Below are 15,788 nucleotides of genomic sequence, written 5' to 3' on the forward strand. Positions count from 1 at the left end.
TGTGCAGGGCCTACAGAGGAGGCAAATATGTTGTGTCAGAAACATGCGTCTTTTTTTCCTGTTTCTAAGCTTCCGCTGAAACTGTGCTTGGTCACCAGAGCTGGCAAGCCTGCTAGGCTGAAAAGAGACACTCGCCCTTTTCCTCTTTGGTGCCGTCTCAGTTGCACTTGGCAGTTCTCAAGAAGGCTGGGTGGGAGCTTGTGACTAATTGTTGTAAACGGTGAAGTAACTGTGCTGCACAACTTCAAGGAGGGCAGGACACGCAAGCCTGGCAGCTGCTCCCTCCAGCTCTACCCCACCCATTGCTGGAGTCCACTTCTTGTCTGCAGTTAGCGGAGGTTACTGCAAGTTACATCTGCCTTTCCATGCCCATGCCCACCTCGTGCTGTCTTGCTCCTCTTGCCCAGGGAATGGTGGCTTTGAAGTGACGTGTAAGAATGATCTGTGTTTTCTGTGCCTCAAGAAATGCTTCCAAGGAAATGCAATTACTTAAGAAATATAAGGGATATACGTCTTAATGCTGTTATTAGGATGGAAAATCAGTACTTTGAGACTTACAGGCTCCTCTTCCATGTTGTCCAAAGCCTGCTCTCCCACCACCACTGCTAGCACCCTTCAGGTGCCACAGAAGGAAAGAAGAACTTTTGTGACTCCTGTCATGGGATAGAGCCATACACAAGACAGTTGCCAGGCTGGGCTGTGCACACGTAAAAAGAGCAGAAGATAAAGTCATGATGATGAAGATAAAATCGTTCTTGACCAGAACTTATGCTTCTGAAGAGCACAGGTGGCTCAGGACTCTGCAGTCATGCATCCACTCAAGAGGCACAGCTTTCACAGTGCGGGGGCAGCGTGTCTCTGAGCCCAGCCCAGCCCAAGGCAGTGCTGTGGTAGGACCAGGAAACTTGGAATTTTCCATAGCTTGCTCCATACCTCAGTTTCCCCAGCTGAAAAAATGGTAAGAAATCCCATTTTCAGATTCTCTCAGATTCTTTAGGTAACAAATGCTATATACGATGTAAAACATGCATCATGTTTAGCTGCATCTGGATTTGGTGCAGAGCTTTTTATGGATCTCAGCAAGAAAGGACTGACAACAAATAGCTTAATAAAATAGCTGTTTTACTTAGAATAACAAGAGGAATATCAATAGCAAGTAAACCTTATGTCCCTTCAGACACAAGGAACCCCAAATTCATGCAGCATCACTTGGACCCCAGATGGATTTCTCCCACAGCACACTGCACAGATCCCATCCACGGAGAGAAGCTCCTCCTTTTCGGTCATTCAAGCTATTACACGTTGTTTGCTTGCAAGTAAACAATTCTATTAATCATTTCTACAGAAAAGAAGCCCTCGGAGGCCTTCTTGCTGCACTGTTAGATGAAGGCAAGGCCATGCAGGTGGTACAGTTTCTGGTACCGACTGGGAGCTGCCTGCAGGCTCCTCTGTTACCACAAGCCAGCTGCGTTTATCCTGCAGCCACAGGGCTTGTACAGTGTGAAGGCCAGGCTGTACCTGCAGCCCAGCCCAGCACTGCCTGCACCCGCTCAGGGTAACTTGTATGTGGATGCATTAAGACAAATACTTTTACATCCAGTAGATCTGTTTCTCAAACTTGGTCTATCCATCTGCCTGTGTTGCTGGAGGTGTAGCTTTATCTCTGTAGCAGGGGCAAAGTGCAAGCCTGAATTCTTGAAGAGTCTTGCTTGTAGCCTATGGGGTTCAGTAAGGGTTGGGCAGGGTTTAGAGAGACAGGGGAGTGCTGCTGCTGCATAGAATTCCTCAAATAGCTTTGACAGCTGCGACAATATTTTTCAAAGGCACAAAATAAGCTGTGCCTGCAGAAACGTGTGGATAAACCTCTGAAAAATGGCTTTGTTAGCGCACAGTATAACATACAGGTATTACAATGTAATAATCATTTTATAGTATAGTTACTGTGTGTCACAGCTGATCTTAGTATTCTGATACTGTACTTCAGCTCTCTTGAGGAACATCTCTAAAACTGTGTGCCTGAAAGTTCCTTTATCACATTTAACTCCTTATGTTTTACATTCTCGGAGAAACTAGTCATAGATAAAGCATCCCAGACTTTGGCAAAAGCAAGGCACTCAGATCCCCTAGGGTTCAATTAACATAAGGCATTTAAATCCATCACACAAAAAATATTTAAGCCCTTTTTTTTCAGTACACTTTCTCAAATAAAGTGTTTTTTTTTTTTTTTCTTAACAAATTACACTGATTAAGCATCTTTCAGCAGTAAAATATTCCAAAATTCTGGAGCTACACAGCTCTGTGCTTTTCTCTCCCTTTGGGTAACAGCACAGCTCTAAAAGCACACTTAAATTAGACCTTATTTTGTCATGGTAGCCTTCCCCTCTCTCTACTGTCATTACAGAGGTTCTTCAGGTTGCAAGTGACACTTCTTTTTTCCCACAGCTAAAAAGACTAAGGCATCTCACCAACTGCAATGCAATCAATCTTAGCAACTCAGTCCCCGCCACCTCAGACCTACAGGGCTACACCACTACTGTTAGGGATAGTCATCTTGACACCCACCTAGGCAACCTGAGTCAACAGTGCCAGATCACCTTCCTGATGGTGCTGGCAATTCTGTACAGCTAAAGGTTTCAGAGGGAAGTACTCTCACTGGAGCTTTTTCCATTTAAAAAGAGTTTATGGACATTGTACGTCCTCCTAAAGTCTAATGTGAAACAAAGATTGAAGTATCAGTCCTAGAAACCTTTTGGTTTCCCAGAAATTACAGCAAGTATGCATAAGCGTAAAGCAGAAAGCAAGATCTATTTCTGGACTTCATCTCTCTGCTCCCTGCCCTCAGCTATTTATCAGCTATCCAAAATTTCAAAAACAAAATAAAACCCAAGCAAGGCATTGCACAGAGCCTCCTTCATGTAACTACAGAAGGACTGATGACTAGGAAAGAGGAAACAATTGAAACCCAAGAAAAACACTTAGTTTTCCCATTTCCAAAACTAAAACGAAAGCACTCTTTGAAATGAAGATTTTAATTTGGAATTTTGCAATCAAAACATTGGTAGGAAACTTTCTCATGCTCTTCCCCTGAAACATTTTCAAAGGGAAACCAACCCCTGTTTGGAACACCTGTTAAACGAGGATAACAAGGAAAAGCAAAGGCTGCAGTGCTTTTCTGTACCTGCTTTTTACTTTTGTGTTTACTGTGGTCTGTGTCCAAATGTCCTCCTGCTGACATTTAAGACAAAAAAAGGAGGAACATGAAACACCTGGAAGAAAGGAAGCAATGCAAGTAAAATGTTTACCATGCAAAATCTTAAAATCATTAGCAATAAAAACACTGCACTGAGTGCTGGGACTGGACCAGTGTTTCTATGTTTTAACACAACTGAAAAACAAAGATGAAGGCCTAAAACTTTCTCCTTCACCATATATGAAAAATCAGGTGTTACTAGCAGCTGCAGTGTGTTACATTATCTAGAACAGGCAAAAAAAAAATCAGTAATACAGTTTCTCATCAACAGTGTAGTAAGATATAGACTTCCAGCATACGCACTTCCACCACACCTCAGCTGCAGCTTGTTTTTAGTCATAAAATACTGTGTGACCCTGAGCAGTAGGATGCTGCCTTCCCCCAGTCCTATGATGTGCAGGAATTTGTGGGAGGACAACTACAGACACCCAGTAGCACATTCCTGCTTTCTGAAATAGCACAGAGCATTTAGTCCACGTTGAAAGCAAGCTCTGGCACCTGGCTAGCCCCATCAGTGCAGGGTGGCAGCTGAGCCAGCTGGCTGTGCTGAGAGGCAGGAGTGACTAGTTGGAGTTCACTACTTTGCTAACACAGCTATGCAGATTTTGGGACCCGGGCAGTAGTTCTGCACGGTCCTACTGCTTCAGATGGCCACGGGCTCTGCACCCCAAATGCCATTTTATGTAGCAAAAGGTCAGTAGTCCCAACTCTGAAGCAGGACCCAAGTGGTCCTCCTGAACCCGAGTTCTACCGATTCCAAGGAGACTCAGATCTTACTCTCAGCAATCAAAAGGAAAGCCAGCAGTACTTCTCTTCTCAGTAAGCGTTTACAAGGCTGGCATACAGCTAAGATGACTCAGCTTTAAAACAAATAATTTGATAAAGGAAGCTTCCAATTCAAGGAAACCAGCTGATGATTCAAAAGGTTGATTCCACTTCTTTTATTCCTAAACAAAATCTCAGACTACATTAATTAGGAGGATAATAATTCAATCTCTTCCCTGATTACAGAGCATGTGTGGCAACTGATAACTAACTGATAACTTAGAGGAAGTCAGCAACAACAGCATTAATGTGCAGACACCATGGTTATGCAGTCCCTTCCAACCTCGACATTGAACAGCTCATGCAGAAGCAGTTATTTCCTCCAAGCAGTTTTAACTGCTGCCTCACAAAACACAGGACTATGGACCTTCGTCACTGCCCAAAGTTAGTACTTGAATAATAAATTGCAGAGATTTCAATGAATATTTGAACAGGTGTTCTTTTTCATCCCACAGTTTTTATATTCAGAAAGTGTGTTTAAAAGCAACTGCTCCCTTCTTAATAGAAAAAAGAAAAAATATTTTTTCTTCATTCTCTTAAAACTGAACTGATTGAAAGGATAGGGACTGGCCCTTTTATACCACACTCCACTAATATCTTTAGGGATGTTAGACCAGGTCAATTTAAAAAAATAATAATAATTTTAAAGGGATGCTTTACTCATAAAATGCAGACTTGCAGATTTTTTCTGTCTTAAAAAATCTCAATTGTAAAGGTTTTTGCCCAGGTTTACTATAATGTAAGGAATGAATGTATTTTATTGTCAATCATCACTACTAAAATGACAGCTATTTTAAAAAGTCAAATAAAAATCAATGTGCAAACATGGTCATTAGAGTACTATACACACACAAACATACACACTAGGATAGCTTAATATAACTTACATCAGTTTTCTATTGTATCAAAGATCATATTTTAGTATATAACAAATAGAGATTCTGATTTCAACTTCCAATAGTCACTTTATGTTTACTGTAAAAAAGATATTTAAAAAGCAATCCTCAAGTCCAAAAGCAATCCTTGACATACTAACTGCAACAGAAAATACAAATTTGGGGGGGGTAACTGTAAAACACAGAAGGAATTATTTCTGAAGCAATTCTCATCCAGCAGAAATAGACTGGCTTCCTAATCTCCAGGTTGTTTTTGAATGTATGTGCGTATCTGTCATCTGAGTTTTTCTGGAATTTTTTCAATCCCATGTCATGTGCAAATACATGCTCCAGAAATGTTCCACATACATTTTCTAGATCCTTCTTTCTTCAGCATATGTAATACAGGTATTGGATAGGCGTGCAGCCCGTTTGTATTGCTACAGCAGCGTCTTTGAAAACAGGTGATGCAATGCATCCAGTCTGGAAACTCATTCCCAGGAATTCCTTATTGTATTTGTGCCATACATAGTATTATACCATATTGACCTTTTTATACTGACATGAAAGCGCTCCAGAATTAAACTGTACATCTGGAGAGGGCGACTACAGTGATCCAAATTGCGGTTCATAAGAAAATTAAAATAAAAAAGGACTCGAGCGCAGCTTCCTTACATAATATGCATTGACAATGCAAACCAACCTCTTCTTTTTGTTTTTCTGCCTGCAAAAGAGGAAACAAGTTGAAAGTCATACATCATAAGCTTCCACATACTTGCTAGTCAGCACTGGCTTGCGTAGGATTATCCACTTCCCTGATATGAAGCAATTGTCTGCCACAGGGACCACAGAGGTAATCACACTGTCAACTATAGACACCTAGCTTAAGTCACATCTACCTTAAGTATTCTGAACTTCCCCTATGGGGACGTTTACTTCCCTATCAGGGCAGGAAGTCTTGGACTCCCAAGTTCAGTTATTTTGGATATCTGGAAAGACAGCATTAGTACCTTCTCACGGTTGCTACAAACAGATCTACGAATGGTTTACCAGACTACACTACTGTCTGGAATCCAATGTGAAAGCATCTCTAGTCTATATTCTTTTTGCATATTAGGAATCAGTAATCAAGATCAGTGATTTTTCTTTACTTTCAGATTTATTTAGTTTTCAACACTTGTGCAATGGCTATGTGAAAGCTTGCTTTTTTCCTTACACATCATTCCACATCATAAAGGCTACTTGAAATTCTCTGGAACCACCAGTGAAAGCCTGAAAGAGGTTCCCATTCTAAACACAAATAGAAATAAATGCCACAGCAGAAAGAGTAGTTACAGGAATACTCACTTGTAAACACCAGCCCTGTGACAGCAAACAATCAACATCACTAGTGCTAAGTTTGTCCAGAATCTAAACTGACATGAGTCAATTACCTTTCACCACAGCAGATTTACGGTAGGACTGAGCTCCTTACTCCCTTCTTTATCTATCTTGCATTCTCTTTATATGACACGGCAATCAAACTTACTCGTTGAAGATTTTTCAGTCTTACCTTTGGCCTTTGACTGACAGAAGTTAATTTCATGATTTCTGATGTGGGCACTTAGGGGTGAACAAGGTTTGCTAGAGTCCCCTACAGACCTGTAAACATAAAAAATGACATTTAAAAAAAAGGAAGTAGTCACTGAAATCACATCTTAGATCTCATGGGATCAGTTTTATGTCACACTATAGGTATTTTAAATACAAACAATGAAATTTGAAGAAGATATTGGATGTTTGTCCTATTTCCAAAGAGCAGAATTTGATGAAGTCTGGGAAAGTTCATGAAGCCAAGAGAAAGACATGGTGATTTTTCCATCATGTTACAGTTCTGCTGTGTATGTGATCAAGACACTACAAAAAATAAAACAGTAAAGGCTCAACATTTACCTTCTCACACTGGTTCACACTGGCAGGGGAAACACTATCTTCTTGGAGCTGTCCATAGAAGCTGCCACAGGAATAGACACTTCAATCGTCCTCCTTGCATTGTCTATGAAATAATTAATAGCTTGATTTTGATGAGAACACAGCAGCATTTCACAATATTCATTTCATTTTCACTTTTTTTTTTTGAGGACCACCAAATAACTCTTCACAATTGCATAGAATATAAACATATATTCATGTGGACATAAATTTTATGAAGGTCCATTCAACCCAATATCCATCCTCTTATAATGACAGATATTGAAAGCAGTTATTCAGAGCAACTATGGACAATGTGCATAGAAACAGAATGTCTCTTCCCTGGATAAACACTTTTTTTTTTTTTTTAAAGTAATCGGAGACTTAGAAACCTGAGATTTCTCGACTTCTTTTCCTTTAGATTTTACTTTTCACACTGAATTTATCTTAAAACAGCCATAGAAGTGCTAAAAGTGTTAAGATCCCACTCTGTGAGTCACTGCGTATGCACCTGCATGCATGTGCACACATGCGGTCTCTCCTCCTCCTCCTTCCTCTCCCCACTCAAGTACTTCCCTTTATATATCCTCTGCGGTTTACGAAGGGGGAAAGGGTGGGTGTCCTAGATCGAGCATGTGTGTACTTGCTCACATAGTTCTGCTTGTAATTGCAGTAACTCCACGAAAAAGATTAAGAAGGCCTCATCTGCTGGATTTTTGTTTATAGTTACAAATGGCAGCTAATCTACAGGTCTTGAGTTGGCAAGAATATCCCCTTCACTAATTTGTCTTTTCAGATAACTGGAAGCTTCAGTTACTTCTTTCTGTTAGCACTGGCAATAACTCAGCAAGGTAGTCTGATGGAAAGAGCGCTCAAAAGACTTAAACTTCAAAAATGTGGTTGAGATACAGATAACATTTTTAGAAGCTTGATGTAAATACTTAGTCTTTTCAAAAAAGATTCTCCATCATAGAGGACTGATTAACATGCTGCAAGAAGAAAGCAAATATTGGGAATTTCAGGCACCAAGGATCTCCCTTGCCATCTGCTGGCAACAAAGCCTAGTTCTGCCCTTCAGTGACTGCATAGCAGAACTGTTCTGCAGACAAGGGCACAGCAAAGAACAAATTTACCATGAAACACAATATTTGCAGCAAAGTAACTAATTACTAAAACTAATTTTAGGGGAATTTTAGCTGATAGATTATTTTTAGCTCCCTGAAGTCCTCCACCTCTAAAACCAAGGAGTGTTTGTACCACACAGGCAAGTGTACTGCTGACCACAACTACAATCAGTTCAGGACAGGTCACCCACAAAAGGGGAAAAAATCATCTTACCAGTTTTTGTTTCTCCCAAACTTGGGTACTTACCAGTATAATTTAGGGATGGGGGCAGAACAGAAGATATCACTGGAGAGACCAGACCGGCAGCCGCTACTTTCTGCTGATCTATTAGCTGCAACAGCTTATCACGTGCTTCTGTACTTTGACGATTCAGCTCTGCTATTCTTTCCTCCAAGCTCTTCGTTACCACGAGATGAGTCTACTTAGATAATTGGATAATTATACTTCCAATTAAAAAACTTAAATTTTCACCTTGAGGGAGATGCAATATATTTCAAATACTTCTATACATTTAATTCTCAAACAAAAAATTAAGTAAACTTAATTACATAGCACCTCCTGTGAGAGATCTGATTTGGTCCCTTTCACTGTCCTCTGTTTAGGTCCTTAATTGACTAAGCACAATGTAATTGACTAAACACAATGTTTTAAATAGGTCTTCCTATAATAGGAAAAATAGCTTATCTGCATCATTCCAAACAGTACCAGCACCAGCACCCCCAACCCTCTAGCAATTAACCATAATTAAGAAAATATTTAACCAGAAAGACACACATTCAGGAGTGAGTGTAGAAGCAAAAGCACATTTGTGGCAGAATTATCCTGGAACTCATTTTTAAACCAGGTTTTCATCCATTTTGACCCCTTCCGCTCCAGTAATTATTTTCAAAAAAAGATCATTTAAGAAGTTTGCATAATCCTGTACAACTAAATGACTCAATGTTATATGTTTACAATGAGGATGGTAACCACACATTCTCAGCCTACATTTACATGAGGGAATTTAAAATCTTTAGTATCCTTAATTGAACAGTAATTTAGCCACTGCGATGGAACAGAAGTAAAGATAGTAGCGAGGGCAGGGATTAGACATTTCTGTGATGTTAACTCCACTCGCTGGGGTGCCACTGAATAGCTGTTTAGTTGCAGACTAAAGATTTTCTATGTGAATTGAAGCCTTGAAGTTCTCTCTTTCTCCAAGATTTGGGGATTTTCACCACACAGTAAAACTGCCAAGACAGATCCAACTAGTACATACCCTAGTATCATTTTTTTTGCAAGTGATGTACCCAAACTATCTTAAATTCCATGGGCTTCTGGGTCAAAGTAGCAGAAGAGACACATGGCATGGATTTAAATACATATTATACAAGCTTGACAAGAACCTGTGGGTTGGTGCAGTGTTTTCACTATTAATATATTTAATGGTTGGACTTGGTGATCTTAGAGGTCTTTTCCAACTTAAATGATTCTATGATTATTCACTGTTACTTCACTGATAGTATTATCCAAGCTACAAGAGATATGCCTATTGCAATCACCTCTTTCTTTGCAGCACAACCATACCCAAAGCATATAAACATGCTGCACACATGGGGCTTTTCAGCACTTGTATACAACATAGGCCCAATATGAGAAACTACTGTTGACCTCCTAAGGGAATGGTAAAATCAAAGTCCATGTGAATGAAAAGAATATCTGTTTTGCTACTCTTTTTCTTAAAAGAACTGACAGGTAGGAAACAGTCTAAAAGCATCGGTAAGTTATGGGGAAGCAGACCAGCAGAAAAGGGAGTCCAGCCTTCTGTTAAATTCTCACCTGTCCTTGCGAAGAGTCTGAACTAGGATTTGTATTTTGTATTGAGTCAGGCTGATGTAGGCAGGCACTTTTGTCTTCTGAGAAGCTTTTCAATTCGCTCAGCTGAGTTTTAATTAGTGAGTTCTGCCGTGTGATCTCAGCTATCTGTCCCAACAGATCACTGCTTTGAGAGAACTCTTCAATTGAGCTGTTTTTTCTGGCATCGGCTGGGCAGGACAGACTGATTTTCTCTTGGGAACTCTCCAAGTCTTTGTCTGCATTAGGAATTGGTTGCCTTTGAGTGATGAGACCGGTTTCCTCAGTTGTGCTCTGTGTTCTCAGGGAGGAAGGTGAGCTCTTTTCTTTGCCTGGTTCTCTCTCAGTGTTTACTGAAAACTGAGAAATTGTTGTAAATACTACAAACAAAAATAAAGGAACAGTAATGAAAGAGACATGTTTTTAAGGAAAACAAATAGTAACTTTATTGCATCAGGCTAGTAACAATCAAGCAGGAATTTGAATTGCAATATCTAGCCTAAATGGCGTATGTTACTGATCAAAATCACTCTATGCAAGATCCTGCTGCAAGGACTCAACAGCATTATTTCCTACTGCAAATAGTCTTACATTGTACATGAGCTTGAGAGAGAAGTCAGGGAGAAGAGAAATGTTTTGAATGTCTTAGCTGATATATCAACCACTGCTTCTGCGTAAGTCCTCCATTTTCCCAAAACCAATTACCTTATCTAATAAACTGTAAGTATGTATTTTCTTCTGCTATTTATATTGGATTGGTAACAAAGCTTTTGGAATGGTACAATACAACACTTCTGGAATAATAATTTACCTATTCCCTAAGAAGAAGTTGAAGCACTGTGGCCAACAGAAAGAGTTGAATATTCTTGTGGTCTTTGTTAGCAAACTGGTAACACATCAAACACATGACCAAATATGTTACAGCGCTGTCACCCGCAAAGTCCAACTTGGATTTTGTGATCAGAACCAGAGGTTCCATGTTTTACATACCAAATAGCCATTCTTTCCCAAGCATTAGCTTTTGCCACTGGAGCAGAGCATGACATTCAAAGATTTAAACCTATATCTACTGTTCTATGAACCATTTTTCATACAGAAATACTCAAAAAGTATTTGTTGAGCCATTTAGCATTCTTCACAGTCTCAAAAGAACAATGCATTTCTTACATACCTAACTATAGCTAAGTCTACGAGTATGGTTTCACATTCCTGTTTCAAATGGCAGACCATGTCTGACAGTTCTCAATGGGACTGAAGCCAGATGATGCTCTTTGAAGAAAACTATCTTTAGTTTATTTCATCCTTATTTATTATGTGCCTCCTCACAGCACTGCATACTACCAAAAGCTTAAACTAGATATAAGTTTCCAATGGTCTTGTCCTGACAAATTGTTAAAATTAAAGTGACTTTTTGGTCATTTTTCCAACTTAAAAAAAGGGTTACAAATCAATACAGATGACAGGGGTAGGATAAAAGGAGAGAAGGCATAAAGCCTCAGTGCTGTGGCCTGTTTCCTGTCAGCAACCAAACCAGTAATTGACACAGTTATCTGTTCCACAACAACAAATACTGACTCTGAGTTAATCTGGCACCATATAATTTCACCCCAAACTTCTTCAACCACTTCCTGCGTACTACTAAATGAAACCCATATGGAAACTTGCTCCCAGTTTTTTTTCTGGAAAAAATCTCTGCTGGGGAGATTAGCTCAAGGAGTATGCAGCCTACAGACATCCCTGTTTGTCTGCAGCACAGGCTGCTAAGGTCCTAGATTTCCAGTCTTCAGTGGTTCCACCATTATAGGTGACAGAGGCTGGATTACACCCTCAGTGGAGGGAGAGCTCAGATGATGTGCTGTAAATCGTAGACAAAGAGCTACAGCAAACAGTGACAATCAAAACCAGCACAAGTTTAAAAATACTAGTCTGGTTTGTCACTGACAGAGGACTACAGATGGAGAACTGCAGGGGTCAGAAAGTCTAAAAGAAATCTAGCAATAGGCATAAAAAGAAAAGAAATGCATATCTGAGTGCAGAAGCAGGATATTCCAACTACAGGGCCAAGGCACTTAGGCATTCAGATTTAAAGTTTCATAGAAAAGACATCTCCAAAGGTAATATGAGCCTGAGAGACTGAAATAGTAAAAATCTACTTTGTCCAGAGGTCTCACCATTCTGGAGGGGAGACAACTCCTGATTGCTCTTCTGCCGGGGTGGTGACAACAGTACAGCTGGCTGGAAGATGTGAGCCGGCAAGCTTCTGCCTGCTCCTACACCACTTGAGGCACTTGGCTTCTGAGGAAACTTGAAAGGCAGCTCTTCTTGTGGTAACTTCAGCATATTTCCCTGTTGCTTTCATCGCTCCTGGGCTCAAAATAGCTCAAATCAGTTTTTTCTAAAGACAAACAAAGCAAGAGTAGAATAAAAAAATAGTTTTATAGCAAAAGCAGTGTAGAAAAAAGTGCCAATGACAATTCTTATGTCTAAAATATCTACATATCTTATGTCTAAGATATCTAAAAAGACAGACTAGAGTACGTTCTTCACATAATCCTAAATTCCTTCTGGTCCCCCAGTACAAAACTCCCACTAAGACATAACAAAAATCTTTACTGGGCTTAAGAGAGCAAAAAAAAGCTATCATACATAGGCTCACAATTTCAGCATACTGTTAAGAGAACTGTTTGCAGCCCGTGCGTAAGACACACAGACATGAGACTTGTAAGGCACAGATTACCAGGGAGGCAAAAATGAAAAGCATGAAGTCAAAGCTGTAGCTAGCTGTGAGACCACAGTAATTTTAATATGCTTGCATACGCTGCTCCCTTAGTGCTATCTTTGAATTTACTCTTAACGATTTTGCTCAGGATATTTGTTCCCAAAAGCAAAGTTACCAGAAAATTAGGGAGAACATATGTGATCCCAAAATACAAGAGACAAAAAAAACACCCTGCAAAGAGACAAAAGAGGCTGTTTGCCTAAGATATTGTTTGTGGTTCACATTACTGAGATGGAACTTAAAACCTTACACCCCTTATATAATGACCCTGGCAAGAGGTGAGAAAGATCTTCCTCCTCTGCTTCACCATGCAGAACTGCCTTTCCAAAGCATCCTCCCCACATACTGTTTGTCATGATATTTTCCCCTCCAACTCCTCCTTCAGCCACTCTCCCTCTCTCTAGAGATGCTCTATGTTAACTTAGTCCAGCTGCTTAACAGGTCTAACCAACTGTTGTTTCTGGTCAGCAGCGACCTCCAGTGTTTAACGGAGGAACCAATCTCATACTATGTCTCGGCAACAGACAGGCAGGGTCCTGCTTCAGTTGGACAATTCTTATTTTTTTTTAAATTTAATTTTATTTTTAAGATCCTCAGAATCCACAGAATAATAGAAACATTAACGTTGGAAGAGACCTCCAAGATCCTCTGGTCCATCCATCACCCCACCACCAATGTCACCCACTAAACCATGTTCCTAAGCACCACGTCCAGCCTTTCCTTAAACACTCCCCGGGACAGGAACTCCACCACTTCCCTAGGCAACCCGTTCCAGGATTAACCTGATTTTGTAAGACATCTTAACAGGGTAAGGAACAGAAGGATGCCTCCCATTTGTGAGGAAAGGCTATTCTCCTTCTGCCTTCTTCTTCAGGAAAGTAACGACTTGTCACCTAAAAAGTTCAAGCCCAAGATCTGTCTTTATGGATAATTTCCAAGTCCAGATCCAGATATATGAAAGCCAGTGGGATGGAATTCAGCCTATAGGACTACTTAACAAAAAGTCTGTAGCAAAGTCCTTCTGCTCACAGCGGAACCCATGGCGTATGAATTTCCAGAAGCGAGATTCAAGCTCACAAGATGTGTTTATTCAAGTAGACATCTCTTAAATACCAGATTTTCTACTGCAGAAATAAAGTAGCCACAATTCCAGTTTTCTCCACACACACATACACATACCTTGGCCATTTGCTGGACTTTTGTTTGCAGTTCCAAAATGGTTTGGACTTTGTTCTCTTCTGGGTTCTACCAAAGGGAGACTTTTAAATGCTTGAGTGAGAGAGGTCATCTGTTCATCTGTTACAATCATGTATTGCTGAAGTTTCTTCTAAGGGAGAGAGAGAGAGAGAGAAATATTTTATTCTAGCAACATGAAAACATGGATTAGAAAATTATACACCACAAGCAGCACTGAGAATAAATTCGTCCTCTTGATACCACTGCACAAATTTGTGAGATTCCACTGAGACATTATTCATGTCTCTATGTTTCTTATTTTTTCCTCCTGCTTCAAAAAAAATATCACTTTTCCTTTATTTATCATCCCACTTCCTCTCCAAGGTTCTTTATTGTTTCATTGCCACATGTAACTAATAATAATAAAAAAATCTACTTCTACCACAAGCTGAAGAAACGAAAATGTAGCATTACATCTATTCCACTTCACTGCTCCAATAGTGGCAGGTGCTTAAACTATTAGATTGTACATAACAAAGCTCAGTTTCCAGTTTCAAGGAACTACCACTTTCTCAAGCTTTAAACACAATTTAAAAAAACAAAACGTTGACTTCACAAACATCCCTTCCCCACACCCCACGACTGCTGTTCTCAGACTCCTCATTCAATTTTATCACTTTCTTTCCTGAACATATGGACAATGCATCTCAGACCATATTTGTAGCAAAACTCCGTAGCAAGTTGGGGAAAGGGGCTCAGTACCTGTATAGTAACGTTTTCTTCCCTCACTAGGAGTATTTCTGCAGTCAAAGCATCGATCAGTTCTCGGTGCTCATTCAACATCTCCTCGTGACGTTGCCTCATCAACTCTTTCTCACGCAGTTGTATTTCACTCTAAATAGGGAGAAAAAGTTTAAAACTTACTATAGTTAATACAGATTCATAGCTGAAAACAGGAATGGTTCAACATCACACCACACTGTAACAGCTCTTCCCACTACTATTAAATTGACTTCACTGGACTTCATTAAATTGCTTACTGTTCCTTGTTTGTTACTCCACAACACTGCAGGGAATCCTATAAATCCTTACAACTTTTCCAGACTGCAGTGACAAGAGAAGAAATGACAAGCGTTGTCTCTGCATTGACATAATTTATTTTTAAGTCACTGATTCTTTTCCATACAGTAATGAAACAATTCCAGGTGCGCTGATGTTTGTCAGTATCCTTTGCTACTTGTGCCTGTTCTTTAGCATTCTTAATAAGCTAATAAAGACAGATTTAACTAAGTAAAGAAAGTACATGCTCATGTTTGCTCCCATGGAGAGAAAAAGTTCTAGAAAGCATCTGTGTTTTTCTTTTTTCTTTTTTTTTTTTTTAAAAAACAGGAAAGAGTGTACTTTTTGAGTAATTTACTTGAACACAAGACTTAGTCAATCTATGATTTTAAGATAGGCTACAGCAGCAGACAGGCTTCCTGTACAAGATAGAACACCAGAAACTCCCTTCTATCTTTAATGGGCAAATAGACTACACAACTGCCACTTTTTGGACCATTGTAGCTAGCAGAGCAGAGCTTATCAAGAGTTACACAGGCACCACAGAATTCAGAAACGGGGTCCTCCCCAAATGGTAGCCTGCCATTTATTCAAGGGAACCCCTGAATAAAAGGCATACCTCCCATCTCCAAAAGGATCCTGAAAAGCAATTTGGGTATCTTTTTTGTGCTGCACTGATGAAATTATAGCAAGAGTAGTCCATCATGTACTGTAGATTCTTTTCTGCTGGCATTAGAACCAGAAGTAAAAAACCACTAAGGAAGAAATTCCTGAAATCAGAGGCTTTTTACATAGCCACTGCAAATTCATTTTCTTGAAACACATTGCCAGCTATAATTCAAACTTCGGAACTTCACTAGCACTACTGGCTAGGTAAGACAGATGGTGAACACACGGACTTGATTTATTCCTAACA

The 15,788-nt window shown here is 39.8% G+C and overlaps 1 protein-coding gene across 1 annotated transcript in view; it reads right to left on the reverse strand.

Annotated features, from left to right (window-relative positions):
- Positions 1–1,103: 1,103 nt before the first annotated feature.
- SPICE1 (spindle and centriole associated protein 1) overlaps positions 1,104–15,788 on the reverse strand; it is a 40,150-nt gene continuing 25,465 nt past the window's right edge. Inside the window, 11 exon segments of the mRNA XM_040562898.1 lie at positions 1,104–5,656; positions 5,659–5,674; positions 6,503–6,547; positions 6,549–6,591; positions 6,883–6,985; positions 8,272–8,443; positions 9,844–10,238; positions 12,030–12,203; positions 12,206–12,253; positions 13,817–13,964; positions 14,576–14,707. Coding sequence (XP_040418832.1) covers positions 5,622–5,656; positions 5,659–5,674; positions 6,503–6,547; positions 6,549–6,591; positions 6,883–6,985; positions 8,272–8,443; positions 9,844–10,238; positions 12,030–12,203; positions 12,206–12,253; positions 13,817–13,964; positions 14,576–14,707 — 1,311 coding nt within the window. The 3' untranslated portion in view covers positions 1,104–5,621.

Source organism: Cygnus olor, chromosome 1, assembly GCF_009769625.2.
Source record: "Cygnus olor isolate bCygOlo1 chromosome 1, bCygOlo1.pri.v2, whole genome shotgun sequence".
NCBI lineage: Eukaryota > Metazoa > Chordata > Aves > Anseriformes > Anatidae > Cygnus > Cygnus olor.